Source organism: Fukomys damarensis, unplaced genomic scaffold (genome assembly GCF_012274545.1).
Source record: "Fukomys damarensis isolate Sample0158 unplaced genomic scaffold, DMR_v1.0_HiC HiC_scaffold_38, whole genome shotgun sequence".
Taxonomy (NCBI): Eukaryota; Metazoa; Chordata; class Mammalia; order Rodentia; family Bathyergidae; genus Fukomys; species Fukomys damarensis.
In genome coordinates, this window is record NW_022900950.1 from 32,206,153 (window position 1) to 32,219,551 (window position 13,399).

A 13,399-nucleotide genomic window follows, 5' to 3' on the forward strand; every position below is an offset into this window, starting at 1 on the left:
TGGAGAAAAACATGGACTTCTCAATGTGAATACAGCTAGGATAATCCATATGAAGGAGAATAAAAGGAATTGGACCCCTATCGTAAGTATACACACAGTCTGTCAAAAAATGTATAGAGATATCATGAGATTAATACAAGTTACCTTTGGCCTCTATAATGACAGGTGTTCAAAATGGTGGCCATTAGTTTTCAGACAATTATTAGTATGGCAAACTACTGTTTGGGTAACTTGGTCATTCAGATTGCTGCACATGCATTTTCAATTGCTTCTGTAAAGGCCGACAGTATAGTGAGCTTTCTGCAAAATACAACATCCTCTAGGGTCCTCCATATGAAGGTAACACCATCTGTTGAAAAAGCATTATACTATTTTTCTTTTCTTGAAGTGTGTATGCATTTTTTTGGCGGATTCTGTGTGCACATACAATAACAGTTATATTGAAATGCAAACCTTTGAAAGTTTCTAAAGAAAAATACTGATAAATTTGACTGCATCTAATATTAAACCATTTTTTGTCAAAAATCTATTACCATGGGCTGAGGGATATAGTTCGGTTGTACAAGGCATGTTTACAGTGCATTAAACTCTGGGTCCAATCTCTGTTGTGCTTGCTCCTAAACACTTTTCATAGCAGCTGTACTCTTATTATAATCAAGTACTTTAAATGAATATTACTAAATCTAATAATAATGTGAAAAGAGTAAGTTTTTATTTGTATGAAAAGTTAAGTTATCTGCTTTAGAAAGATTCAATACAGACAGGTTATTAAAAAATGTTGGTTTGGGCACAGCAACTATAAAATACAAGGGGAAAAATGTAAGATTCTGTTTTTTTCATTTTATTTTGGCTTTCAGTTTTTTGGAGACAGAGTCTCATTGTGTTCCAAGCTGGCCTTGAATTTGGATCCTTCTTGCCCCAGCCTCCCAAAATGTCAGGGATATAGTTATATACCATCACACTCATCTAAGAGTCTGTATTTATATTTTTCCACAATTTTTAAAAATTCTTAATCCACATTAGAGAAATCCAAACTAAAAATTACATGTGATGCATTATGGATGCAGTTTATACATGAAAGATATCATGGGACTCAAAATCATTTAAAGAAAATATCATCTAAATGAATAATATTCAGCTACTTTGATCATTTGGTACATCCACATCAACAAAAACGTATGTAATTGCTATGGCAAGAAGATAAGACAGAGAAGACTCATGAAAGAATGAAATGTATCTCTTCCATTCAAAAAAAATTTTTTTTTTGTACTGAGGATCAAACTCAGGACCTTGTACTTGCAAGGCAGGGGCATTGCACCTGCCCTCTTCGACTGAAATTTTCATTGGCCAGAATGAGTCACATGGCCATGTCTAATTTTAATGGGCAAAAAAGTATAATCCTGCATAGTTGGAGGTAGAGAAGGACTGGATAGTTATCTCTGTTGAACTGTGATAAATGTATATTACACGTGTTCCTTTCATAGGATTTTTCAATTTTGACAATTTAAAATAAAACATTGTGATAGGTTGTATTAATAAATTAAAACATTCACTGCCCTTCAAGTTGGAATGTTGCTCATCCTATCACATTGGCATTTTTTTGGATCCTGGGCTTGGCATTGTGCCTTGGAAGGTGCTCCTCAGTGGAGAATTAGGAATCCCTGATACTACAGTGGCAGATATGGACATGTGTCTTGCTTTGGTTTATCAAGTATGAGCAGAAATGATATGAGAGAGTTCTTGGCAGATGTTTTATGAATTAGCACATACAGTATTGTGCCTTGATTCCTTTTCTCTCTAATAGTAAGATTGCAACATGGCAACATGTTGGAAAAGGCTTCTTAACCTAGTTCCCAGAATGTGAATGATATGAATCAGAAATACAGGCAGCTTGGAATAGCATGGGTAGGAAATTATCTTTGTATGTTACTGAGTTACCGAGTTTTTGTCACTGCAGCACAATTTATCCAAAGCTGACTAATATGCATCATCCTTACTGTATCAATGAAAATGTTCACAGCAATAACCAAGGAGAAGTTGAATATGGAAAACTATATATCCCACTTGGAATAGTGACAAACATACAGAATGCTTAAGGTTAACTTTGACAAGACAGGCTTAAAATATATGAAGAAAACTAAAAATATTGTTAAAGAAAACTCGGATATTATTAAAAGACATCAATTCTTCTCCAAGCAATGTAACTCCAATCATAATCCAAATGTCTTCTTAATCTGATTATTTTAAATTTTACATAGAATAACATAATTTATTCACAGTGTTGTTGCCAGAACTAAATGAGCTAAAATATGTGGTTAGGACAATTCAATGGTACCTAGGGTCACAAACTTAATTTGTTTTATGATTTTAGGGAAGACTGCTGTGTTTGTGTTTGTGTGGGGAAGATGGCTATTGTTGTGTTTGTCACCAATGAGGAGTTTGTGGATGGAAGCAAAATTTTGTCAAACACTTTTGTTTGAAAATCAAATTGTTTGTGAACAGAAGTGTTCATCAACTGAAGTATTACTGTTTGACACATGCATACACTCGAGACATGCTAGCTAATTTTTTAATTTAAAATATCATATTAATAGTACCAAAATGTGTCTTAGTTTACATGGGATTTTAATATAGCCATCAAGAGGAAAATAAAATTGGAGCCCTATTTGAATCCATATTAAAAATAAATTCCATATGGATTTAAAATTTTAGAAATGTACAAAATAAGACAAATCATTTCAAATAAATTTTAAGAGGATAAATGTATAAATTAGTGGTTAGGAAAACATTTTAAACTTAAATAATAAACCAGGAGGATGTCAAAGAGTACAGGATTTTCTAAAAAAAAAGTGTTTGTGAAATTACACTGTAAACAGAAGAAAAATAAACTATGAGAAATTTCTGCAGCACATTAAGACAAAGGTTAACATCCATAATATATAACAAGTGTCCATAAACTTAACTTACAGGAAAAATTCCACAGAAAAATGAACAAAGAAGGCGGGAATAGGCATTTCCAAAAAAGCAAATCTAAAGAGTAAACAAATATGAAAAAAATGCTTACTAGTAATAAGATGCAAACTAAAATCATTATGAGTTAATATTTCTCACCCATCAGATCTACGAAAGTTAAATTTGTTTGACAAAAAATGAATTTAAACACTTTTAATCTTTTTTTACTTTTAAAAAGGGGCTTCAAACAAACTCTTCAATAATATAAGGTAGTCAAAGAGGAGATTATTTGGTATGGCAATACCAAATACAAACTGAACTATTTTGGAAGTTCATTTTCCTGGGATATATTATGACAAGACTGATTTAGGATGTTCTTTGTGTCTCCTGCAGTGTATGTTCATTTGGGCTCCAAGCAAAATTTTGCATCTACCTTTGGTCAGTGTTTTTTTTTTTTTTTTTTTTTTTTTTTTGGTACTGGGGATCCAACTCGGGCTTGCAAGGCAGGCAGTGAAACCACTGAGCTAAATCCCTGGCCCTTGGCCAGTGTTTTTTTTTTGTTTTGTTTTTTTTCTTTCTTTGGTTTTTTGAGACAGGGTCTCACTATGTAGTTGAGACTGCCCTGGAACTCAGGGCTGGTCTGTAGCCCAGGCTGGTCTAGAACTCATAGCAATTCTCCTGCCTCAGCCTCCTGAGGTTACAGGAGGATCACAGGCGTGCGCTACAACGCTCGGCTGGCCAGTGTTTTTGCATAACCTTTTGGACAGTGTTTTTGTTTAACTTCCTTACTGCTCCATAATGTTGCCACATGGAAGCTCCTCACAGCACTGCTCAGACACTGTACATGGGTAAGTACTGGAAGCTCTGGCTGGACTCTAGCTGACTATAGCTTTTTTGATCTGTGACTAGTGTGGCTGAACACTCTGGATTCTTCCCCTAGTTATTCAAAGCCCTTCCTTTCTCCTCTTACTCCTCCTTCCCAACTCCTCATCCTTCTTGGAAATGAGTGAGTCCCAGCAGTCATGTCTAAAATAGTCATTAAACTAGACCAAATGCTAATTGTGCCTGGGAGCTAATTTCACCGTGTCTCTAGCACCAGACCTTTCAAACAGAGGGGCAAGGTGTGCTAAACTCACTTACCCTGGAGATGACATGGTGAAAATGAAGTAGGAAGCAAGTAAGAAACAATGGAGGCAGACAGGCTAACAGACAGGCTATCACACTGTTCCTAGACAGATGACAGCTACAAAAGATACCATCAGCTCCATGAAGACGGTGAATGTAAGTCATAGTCTAACAAGGAGTGCAGCAAGGTGTTTTAACTGATTCAATGCAACTATATAGCATATACAATGGAACACAAGGGTTTGCTCTCCTTGGAAGCCAGGAAAACGGGAGTAGAGAGAGTCAGGAAAGCCTTAAGAGAGGGGAAGTGGGGATCTGCCTGAGAGGGTGTGTTGGGGCAATCCAGAAAAGGGAAGGACAGGAACACAAGTATCAAGAAATGATACCAGTGACATTCACAGATTCTAAGTGCTTTAATAGACTGGAGTCAATTATTAAAGAATGAGGCTGGCAGATCACAGAGCTTGATTCCTTTTCTAAAGCAGGCAATGAGGATCTGTAGAAGGGCTCTATAGAGAGAAGTAACAGATTTACTTTTAGAGACAAAATACCATTGGCAGAAATACGGAAGATGGCTTAGAATGAGGCAGGAAGGCTGTGCTCCTGACTCAGGCACCAGGTCACGAATTCCATTAACCATCTCACCCTATTTCTCTAAAAGGCCAGTTCACAGAGGTATTTTAGAAAAAATATATTTTTTTTTTCACTGATGCAAAGACTCCTACATAGAATGATAAACAAACAGTGTTCTTTCCCCCGCTCAAACTCTATTGTGTAAACTTATTGTACATTCTGATTTAATAAATGCTGTAAGGCTGAATAACCTTTGGCATCAATCCCAGATACTGAAACAGCGAGAAAACAAACATGGAACATAGTATCTATCCATCAATCTAATTGTATGGTAAGGTTATGAAGAATTTTCAGAGTTATTATTTCCCTGGCAAAGTATCAAAAACATACCTTCAAAAATTATTCAGAACAGCCATCTGGCATACAATCATGCTGACAGAATGAAAAATGTTGAATAAATAGCCTACGTGTAACTCCCCATTCCTTAAGAAGGAAAGGAAGGGTGTTTTCTAAGGCTCCAGAATGACCTATTTTATCAAATAAATAACATGGTCATAAAAAAAGCCAAGACTAAACTTCTCAACTTACATAGAAAATGGAATCAATCCTTTTTTTTTTTAAAAAAAAAAGACAGATATATTCTGTGATATATAAAAATAGCCAAAAAGATACTTACCAATACATTCATAGTGGTTATTTCTAAGTGACGAACTATAAGTATTATCGTCTCTTCTTTTAACCTTTGTTGTCTAATTTTCTACAATCAATATGCATTACTTCTAGAAGGAAAAACAAAGTCAAATAGACCAAATGAATACTCAGAACATCCTAGGCTGTATTTTTCAACTTTCTGAGTAAGATTACGTAAAGTTACTGAGAGGCATTTTTGAGGTAACCTTCTAATGGGCTTTGAATATAGGCAAAATTTCTTTCTGTAAGTCTTTGACTTTAAGGAGCACATTTTTGAATTTTCCAAAGAAGAAAAACTTCTTGACTCTGTATGCCAGTGGAGGGGAATACTGACACGAGTCTCTGAAAACAGGATGGTGCTGAGTATGTCATGTACACACATATATTAGGCTTTGTAAGGCACTGCACACAAATCTTTTGCAGAGAGAACTGCTAAATTAAATTTTTCTTTGGCTAATATTACTGTGATTCTATGTACCTGCATATGTGTTGGCAAATAAGGGGAAAAGGCCAGAGGGAAAAAAGGAAGGAAGGAAGGAAGAAAGGAAGGAAAATTAGGTCTAACATTTAAAATTAATTGTGTATCATCTAAAAACTACATTCTACAGGCAAGTGGGCAAAAAACTATGGTAAAAATATAAACCACTCTTTAAAAACAGACTTAAAGTTGGACTACACAAACACATGAAAAGTAGAATGCTAAACTTGACCAATATGATGCAATGCAGATATAAAATAATTAAACAAAACATCTGCATTCAAAATAGCCCACTCTGGTTCTTATACTCAAATCCCAGCTTTTTATCCTATGAGGACACTCTTTTTTTTTTTTTTTTGGTACCATGGATCAAACTCAGGTCCTCGCGTTTGAGAGGCAGGTGGTGGAACCACTGAGCTAAATCCCCTGCCCTCTGAGGACACTCTTTTAAAAGCAGCTCCATTTGAAATCATAGTCAGCAAAGTATTTCAGAATATGAAAAACTCATATTCTAAGGTCAAAGGGAAAAGGTCTGTCAAAAAAAAAAACAATGTAAAGTATTTCTCTCTCTCTTAGCACATAGGAAAGGACTTGCAAAGAAAAATTTGTAAATATGATGGATCATAAATTAAGCCCACTGAACTTTTCTCAAAACTAAGAATTCTGACTGTAGAAGATTTGGATGTTATTATTTATAATTTATAGATTTTTTTCCAAGTCCTCTGAAACATCCTATCTTATTGGTTATGATTTTTGTACCACTCTGTTCATATGAACTGTTTTCCTTAAACTTGGAAGGGAGTACAATTTCAGAAATTTAATACCACCATACAGCATACTAATCATTAAGTGCCTTAGAAAAGTTTCACAAAAATGTTTACACTATTTTTTATTCCCATCTCTCTCCATCGATAAGAGTTCTCATGCTTCTCGTACCCTAAACTCTGCAGGAATGCATCACCACCAATTTGCTACAATTCCTTCTCAAATTTCCATTCTGCTTTCAAAGTGCAAAAGAACCCACCCAACTAAGCCTGTCTTCAGAGACCAGAGGTCAGGGGATAAGATAGGTGGGGACAGAACTGGTAACCAGCAAGAGGGAAAGGCTGGGCACATTTGTGCATTTACTTTTGATCCCACCACTCATGCTTGTGTTTCTTGAAATCAGTGTTAGAATTATAAATGTGGCAGTGAAATGAGTTTTTGTGGTCTAGACTTGGGAGAAAAGGAGACACAATTGGAAAGAGGGAAGGAGTCAAGGATTTGGCTTATAGTGCTGGGTTTTACAGTGAGCCTCCAGACCCAGGAGTGTGCTTTTGGAAACAAATATATTATCTTGGATTACCAATTTCTCAATAGATTAGTCAGCCTTGTGAACAATTCATTCACCCTCTCATCCTTGTACTCTTCATTCCATAAGCATTGAGTGATTTCTATTATTTATATATAATAATGCAAAAGCAGTCCCCGACTTCGAGTTTATGGGAAGAGACAGAATGAACTTCCCTGCTTCTTTTATATGCCCCGATTCTGAACCCATCGTTCACTTCTTTCTTTATTTCACTAATTGGTTCCACCACACCCTATGGAATGTGGAACTAGACTTTCCAGAAGTACTTTTTACTTTGCTGTAAGTTCTTTTTCTGTCTCTTGGCCCTCATTGAAAACCGACTTTCTCTAAATGATGCCACTTTCCTTGAAAGCTTCTCTGAGTCAGTACAACTGAAGTTCCAATATAGCCTTTTGCCTGTGACACTGCTGCCAGATCACTTTCATTCAACCACAACGTCTTGAACTATTAAACTTTCTTTACAGCATTCTTTGTCAACTTTTGGAGAGAGGATTCAACACAAGCCACCATAATTTTTCAACACAATATGCTTTTATATTTCTTCATAACCAACCTTAACTCTTGCCTGGCTGTATTCATTTACTTGTGTATTACTGATGTTTCATTACTAGCCTGTACTGAGTGTTTCTGCTCATGTTCAACAACGATTTCAAGAAAAACTTGTGCCAAGAAGTGGCAAATCACAGTCCCCTCCTTCAGAGACCACAGTCCAAAGAAGTTAAAACGGCTTTTAATATAAAAGACATTAGGGGACTAGTCATTGTGCTCTACTCCTTATCACTTAGTTGCCTTTCTGACCCCATAGTATTCTGTGGGCACCAGAATCGCTGGCTTGCTTACTCTTACTGATCTTTGCTTTATGATCTCTTTATTTAGCCCTGTGTAACTAAGAATTGCTGCAGAAAACAGTGAAACTGTCAATACAGCCTATTTTAAATTTATGTTACCTTTATGTCCTTGCGGTTCTGAGTAATTCTTTTCATTCATCTTATTGATTTGCTAGCATATTCTCCATGGTGACTTGAACTTTTCTTCTCTTGAAGCCACCATCAGCCCCTCTTGCTTAGGACATGAATCATCTCTTTGCCTAACACATACCCATCCACTTATTAGTCACTTAGTAGCCATCTCATTTGTCAGATCTAGTCTCAGTGCTTGTCTTCACATACTTTTATTTTACTTAATAATGGCCACACATCACAAGAATCATGTTGAACCTGAATATGCCAGCAAGAAGCCATAAAGTGCTTCCCTTTAACATGAAAAGGTGACAATTCTTGATTTAATGACAAAAGAAAAATCATATACTGAGATTGCTAAGATCTACAGTACAGTACTTTTATTCAGTTTATATTACCATATAGTTATATTTCTTTTTAGTTGTTAATCTCTTACTGTACCTTACTTATAAACTTTATCGATTGTATGTACATAGGAAAAAATATAGCACATATACTGTGTATAGGGCTCAGTTTTGAGGTTTTACAGGAGCACATCTATTACAGATAAGGGAAGACTACTGTATCTTTACTCCTAGAAAGCTGTTTTTTGCTCCCACCATTGCTCACCAGAAGATCATACATATGACACCCTGTTTGCTAAAGTTCATTGGTATTCTCATAATCATATTTGATTATTATTGGCCATTTCTTTACCCCCCCTTTTTTTGGTACTGGGTATTGAACTCAGGACCTTGTACTTGTGAGGCAGGCGGTGGAACCACTGAGATAAATCCCTGGCCCTAACCATTCCTTTATCTTAACATATCCTTCTTGGCTCTGGAGAACTCCTTAGCTCTGAGACATTTTTCTACCTCTCTACTCTGTGTCTCTTCTAGCCTCTCCCAAGTTCTAGAAATAGTCATTCACTACCTATTTTAAAGCCTTTCTTAGTGTTTGCTGAAAGTATGCAAAGTAATGTGCCCTGGGCACAAGTCAGCCTTTATGAAAGGTTTGACCAAACTGCACAAGGTAGGGTTTCAGGACCCAGGGCTGGCTCAGACAAAGAACAAAACGGAGCAAATGGCGTCTTTTTTTTTTTCCTTTCCGTATTGTTAAACATCACTGAAATTTAAGTCAGAAACAAATTCAGGAGATAAGGTACAGGAATAGAACACAAAGGGTAGAGTGAGCTAGAAAGGAAGGACAATCTCATCAGATATTGTAAATGATGCTGAACAAGATCTTAGCCTACATAGGCCATCAGACTGGTTTAACAGTAAAGTCAAGAAAAACAACAAAAAGGAAATAAATATAGAGTACTTGTTCTTGTTCTCATTCAATGTATAGAAATCTGTTTCATCTGTAAAGTGTGGATCACAGTAATACTTCACAGGGTAAGTGAAGAGTAACTAAAACAGTATACATAAAGAACAAAGTATACGGCCTATTACATAGCAGATGTTATATCCTATTTCGCAAACTATGCAACATAAATCTTACAAAAGAATATTGTCATACTATCAAATTTCATTCTTTCAATTATTTAGCATACTCAAAAACGTAATACTAATGGCATACAAATTTTAAAATACTATGTGAGTGTATTCACAATAATGTGGTTCTCTCTGGTGCACTATTAAAATAACTTTCTTAAGTGGTAAGGATAGGGGAAAGATAATAAGGGAAAAGAAAAAATATGAGAAAATGAAAAAATAGAAATAAAGTGTTTGTAAATGGGGAGGGGAGAAGGGGGTGAAGGGAGGGCAGGGATAATGGGAAAAAATGAGAAACAAGACCTGTCATGTAAAGGTACAAGATCCCAATAATGAATGAAACTGTACTTTATACCTAAAATGTACAAATAAACTAAAACAACAAACAAAAACTTTCTTCACATTAGTTACCAAAGACCTATTTTGAGAACTTCACAATTTAATTTTTTTTTGTTTAGTTACTTTTGAAATTTTCTAACTTCTAGCCTCTTTTTTTAAGTACTTAGTATTTCTCTTAGTATTTTCTTGCTTTTTGGATTATAAGCTACTCTTATTCTCTGGCTATCAGCCTAAGAATTCTTTGTCTACATTACAGGGCGGCAGAGGAAAAGACTGCTGTATCACATTGTATTTGCAAAGCAATATAGTACAGTGTTGTAATCATGGATTATGGACTCATGATGGGTCCTTAGGCATACCTATTTAACTTCATCATATCTTGGTTTCTTCATCCGTGAAACACAGGTAATAGTGGTGACTACCTCACAAAATTACTGAAACAATTCAAGGGAGTAATTTATGTAGAACTGTGCTGACAGTTACAAGAGCCTAATATATGTCTGTTATCACATTTATTTAGCTGTCAGTCTCCATCCTCTTTAGCCCGAGGACCAACCCAACTCCCAGGCCCCCTCCACCTAGTACTGGAGATTGAACCCAGGGCCTTTGCACAGGCTGAGATACATTCCCAGCCTTGTGTTACGTTGAGACAAGTTACCCAGACTGGGTTTGAACTTGGACCCTCCCGCCTCAGTTTCTCAGAGTTGGGATTACATGCATGTGTCACCACGCCAGGTTCTTATACTCTTACGCTAAGTATAGGGTTCCGAACATAGCGAGCCCTGGATATATTTTCTTGTAACATAAAAATAAACTGGCAAAACCTTTGGGTCCAACTTTTGCCTCACTAGCTAGATGATCTCCAAAAACACATCCAACCTACCTAGGCCTTGTTTTAGTCTATGTAAAGTGTAACGCCCATCTGTGAAAGGTTTTGTGTCAAGGCAATGTATCCACAGAAGCTCAAGGCATGTCTTAAAATGCCATACAAACTATGGCTGTTTATTGTAGAAGCGGAGTCTGCGTCTTCCCTCCCCTGTGGCACGTCTCGTCCTAGCCCCCCTTTTCCCAGTCCACACCCTTACTGCGCCCTTGGCCCGCAGTCCCTCGAGATTGCAAGCGTGGGAGCCCCGGTCCAGCGTAGGTCCCTCACGGAGACCCGCGCCCTCCTTCCTTCCTAGTCCGGACGGACGCACTTCCGGCGGATGTGGGCGGGCAGCCCCCGGAAACGGAAGTGAGCGGTGGGGCCGGCTGACGGTAATTGAAGTCAGAGGCTGTTCACAGAGTGGGCTGAAGATGGTGAGTGAGCCCCCCGGGCGGCCCGAGTTCCGGGCGGGTTTGACAAGGTGGCGCGGCAGAAACAGGCTGTGGCCTCCCAGATCGTCTCAGGCTGGCGGCTGTGGCGTGGGAATAAGGCCGGCTTTGCGTCCCAATATCTGTCGAGTCATGGGGTTGGTGTGGATTGTGGCTGTCTCCAGGGCAAGGCTCAAGCTCTGGTCCCGCGAGCTATGCGAGCAGCGGTTCGGCTTTACCCTGTTCTTATTCCTCTTCGGTCGATTGCATGCGTCCTTCTCCAAGACCCTTAGCAGGTCCCTGCCTCTTCCCGGTAGCTGGCGCGCAACTGACTAGGGCTCTGAGTTTTTAGGGATGGCGCCGCCGACTCCGCTTTCCCTAATGGTAACATCTGGGTCCCAGGAGACCTCAAGCCCTATTCCCCTTCTCACTCACTTGCCTCTTGCAACAGCTTGATAACCAACACAACTATAGGTTACATTTATATAGTTCGACCTTCCTTTATGTTTCCCCAGAGTTTTGTAGTAGGCCACGTGTTGGGGGGGGTCAGTTATTCCGCATTAGTCAGCATTGTTAATACATCTCTTTCTCCCCCTTTTCACCTCTCCTGACTGCCCCCCCATCTCCTTTTCCTTTTACTTAAAAGTTGTGATATTTGGGAAGATGCTTAAATCTTCATTGCCACTGACTCAGGTATCAACGCTGCAGGGAGGCTACCTGGCCAAGTCTAGAAAGTTTCTTTTGGAAAATACTGCTAATCACTGTAAAGTTTAATAAATATTCTCAAATGTAACTGATAATTAGTAGTTCATATGTTTGTTTTCGTCTGTTACTTTATTAGAATCCTTAAGTACTTATTCTGATATTTCACAGAAAGAAATTGAAGAGATGATGATAGCAGTAGAACCCAAAGATCAGAATTCCTCCTTTCTTGGTGCATAGAAGAAACCATTTTTGTCTCATTATAATAAAGGATCCTGGCAGGAGGAGGATGCTCATGTAGGATAATTTAGATGGTAACATTTAGAAAGTTAATGTTACAACTCCAGTCATGAAAGGAGTTTGGCCACCTGGTACAGAAGGAGTAAAGAAGGCCAGAGAGGTGTGTGCTTTGCTGGCAGTCACAAATCAGGTTTGTGATAGTCCACACTAGATACCAGATTCTTTTCCATAAGTTCCTGTATGTAGGGAGGTGGAAACTTGGTGTGCAGTTTCCAAGATTCCAGGCTAAGGACCTTCAACCTTGTTCTTCAGACATTGATGAACCAATGGAAGTGTTTTGTTTTGTTTTGTTTGTTTTTAGCAGCTTTGGGGGGTTTAGTAAAACCCTCATATGCAGTATTGGAAAATAAGTTAGTCTAGCACAGCAAGACCCAGTAGAATGCTGTGAGAGCCTGGTCAAGGATAGAGTGAAAAAACCGTGGGCATGATACAGTACCTGATCAAATAAAACATACAGATGGATTAAGAAATCAGTTAGAAGATGGTTCCTCAGAATAGTTTCTTTTAGAGTAGTGTAAGATTAGATACCAAACTACCTGTAACTGTTCTGTTTTTCTGCAGAATTACAGAAGTATTGTAGCTGAGCAGTGATTGGATTAAAGTCAACATTTTTATTTGCTTGTTAATTAGAATAAGCCCTGGGAGGTAGACCTGTTTTGCCACCCAGCAGAGTACCTGATACATGATAGGTACTAATAAATATTTGGTGATTGAAAATGCAGTTTGAATAGGGAAAGTGGGAAGGGTAGGGGAAAGGTAATAAGGGAAAAGAAAAAAATGTGAGAAAATGAAAAAATGGAAATAAAGTGTTTGTAAATGGGAGGGGAGGAGTGGGTGAAAGGAGGGCAGGGACAAGGGGAAAAAATGAGAACCAAGCCCTGTCATGTAAAGGTACAAGATCCCAATAATGAATGTAACTGTACTGTATACCTAAAATGTGCCAATAAACTCAATGAGAGAAAAAAAAATTATCATGGACATACCAAAAAAAAAATACAGATTGATAGTATAGTTTTGTAGGATGATAATATATCTGTTCCAAATGCACTTAAAAATATTTTTTTGTTTTGTTTGTCACCGCTTGAGATATTTTTTTCAATAGGTCATGTCATACTTGTAGAAATCAAACTTCATGATTCCTTTTTTCTCTTAGCTTCACTGA

The 13,399-nt window shown here is 37.7% G+C and overlaps 1 protein-coding gene and 1 long non-coding RNA gene across 2 annotated transcripts in view; one reads left to right on the forward strand and one right to left on the reverse strand.

Annotated features, from left to right (window-relative positions):
- On the reverse strand, nucleotides 1–10,980 carry LOC104862125. The gene is made up of 3 exons (XR_004515707.1): nucleotides 10,826–10,980; nucleotides 5,327–5,429; nucleotides 1–349 (listed from the first exon to the last, which is right to left on the reverse strand). It is a non-coding gene; the product is annotated as an uncharacterized LOC104862125 (long non-coding RNA).
- The window catches only part of Pomp (proteasome maturation protein), a 17,281-nt gene continuing 14,860 nt past the window's right edge, over nucleotides 10,979–13,399 (forward strand). Inside the window, exon 1 of the mRNA XM_033759985.1 lies at nucleotides 10,979–11,241. Coding sequence (XP_033615876.1) covers nucleotides 11,239–11,241 — 3 coding nt within the window. The 5' untranslated portion in view covers nucleotides 10,979–11,238. The remainder of the gene's footprint in view (nucleotides 11,242–13,399) is intronic.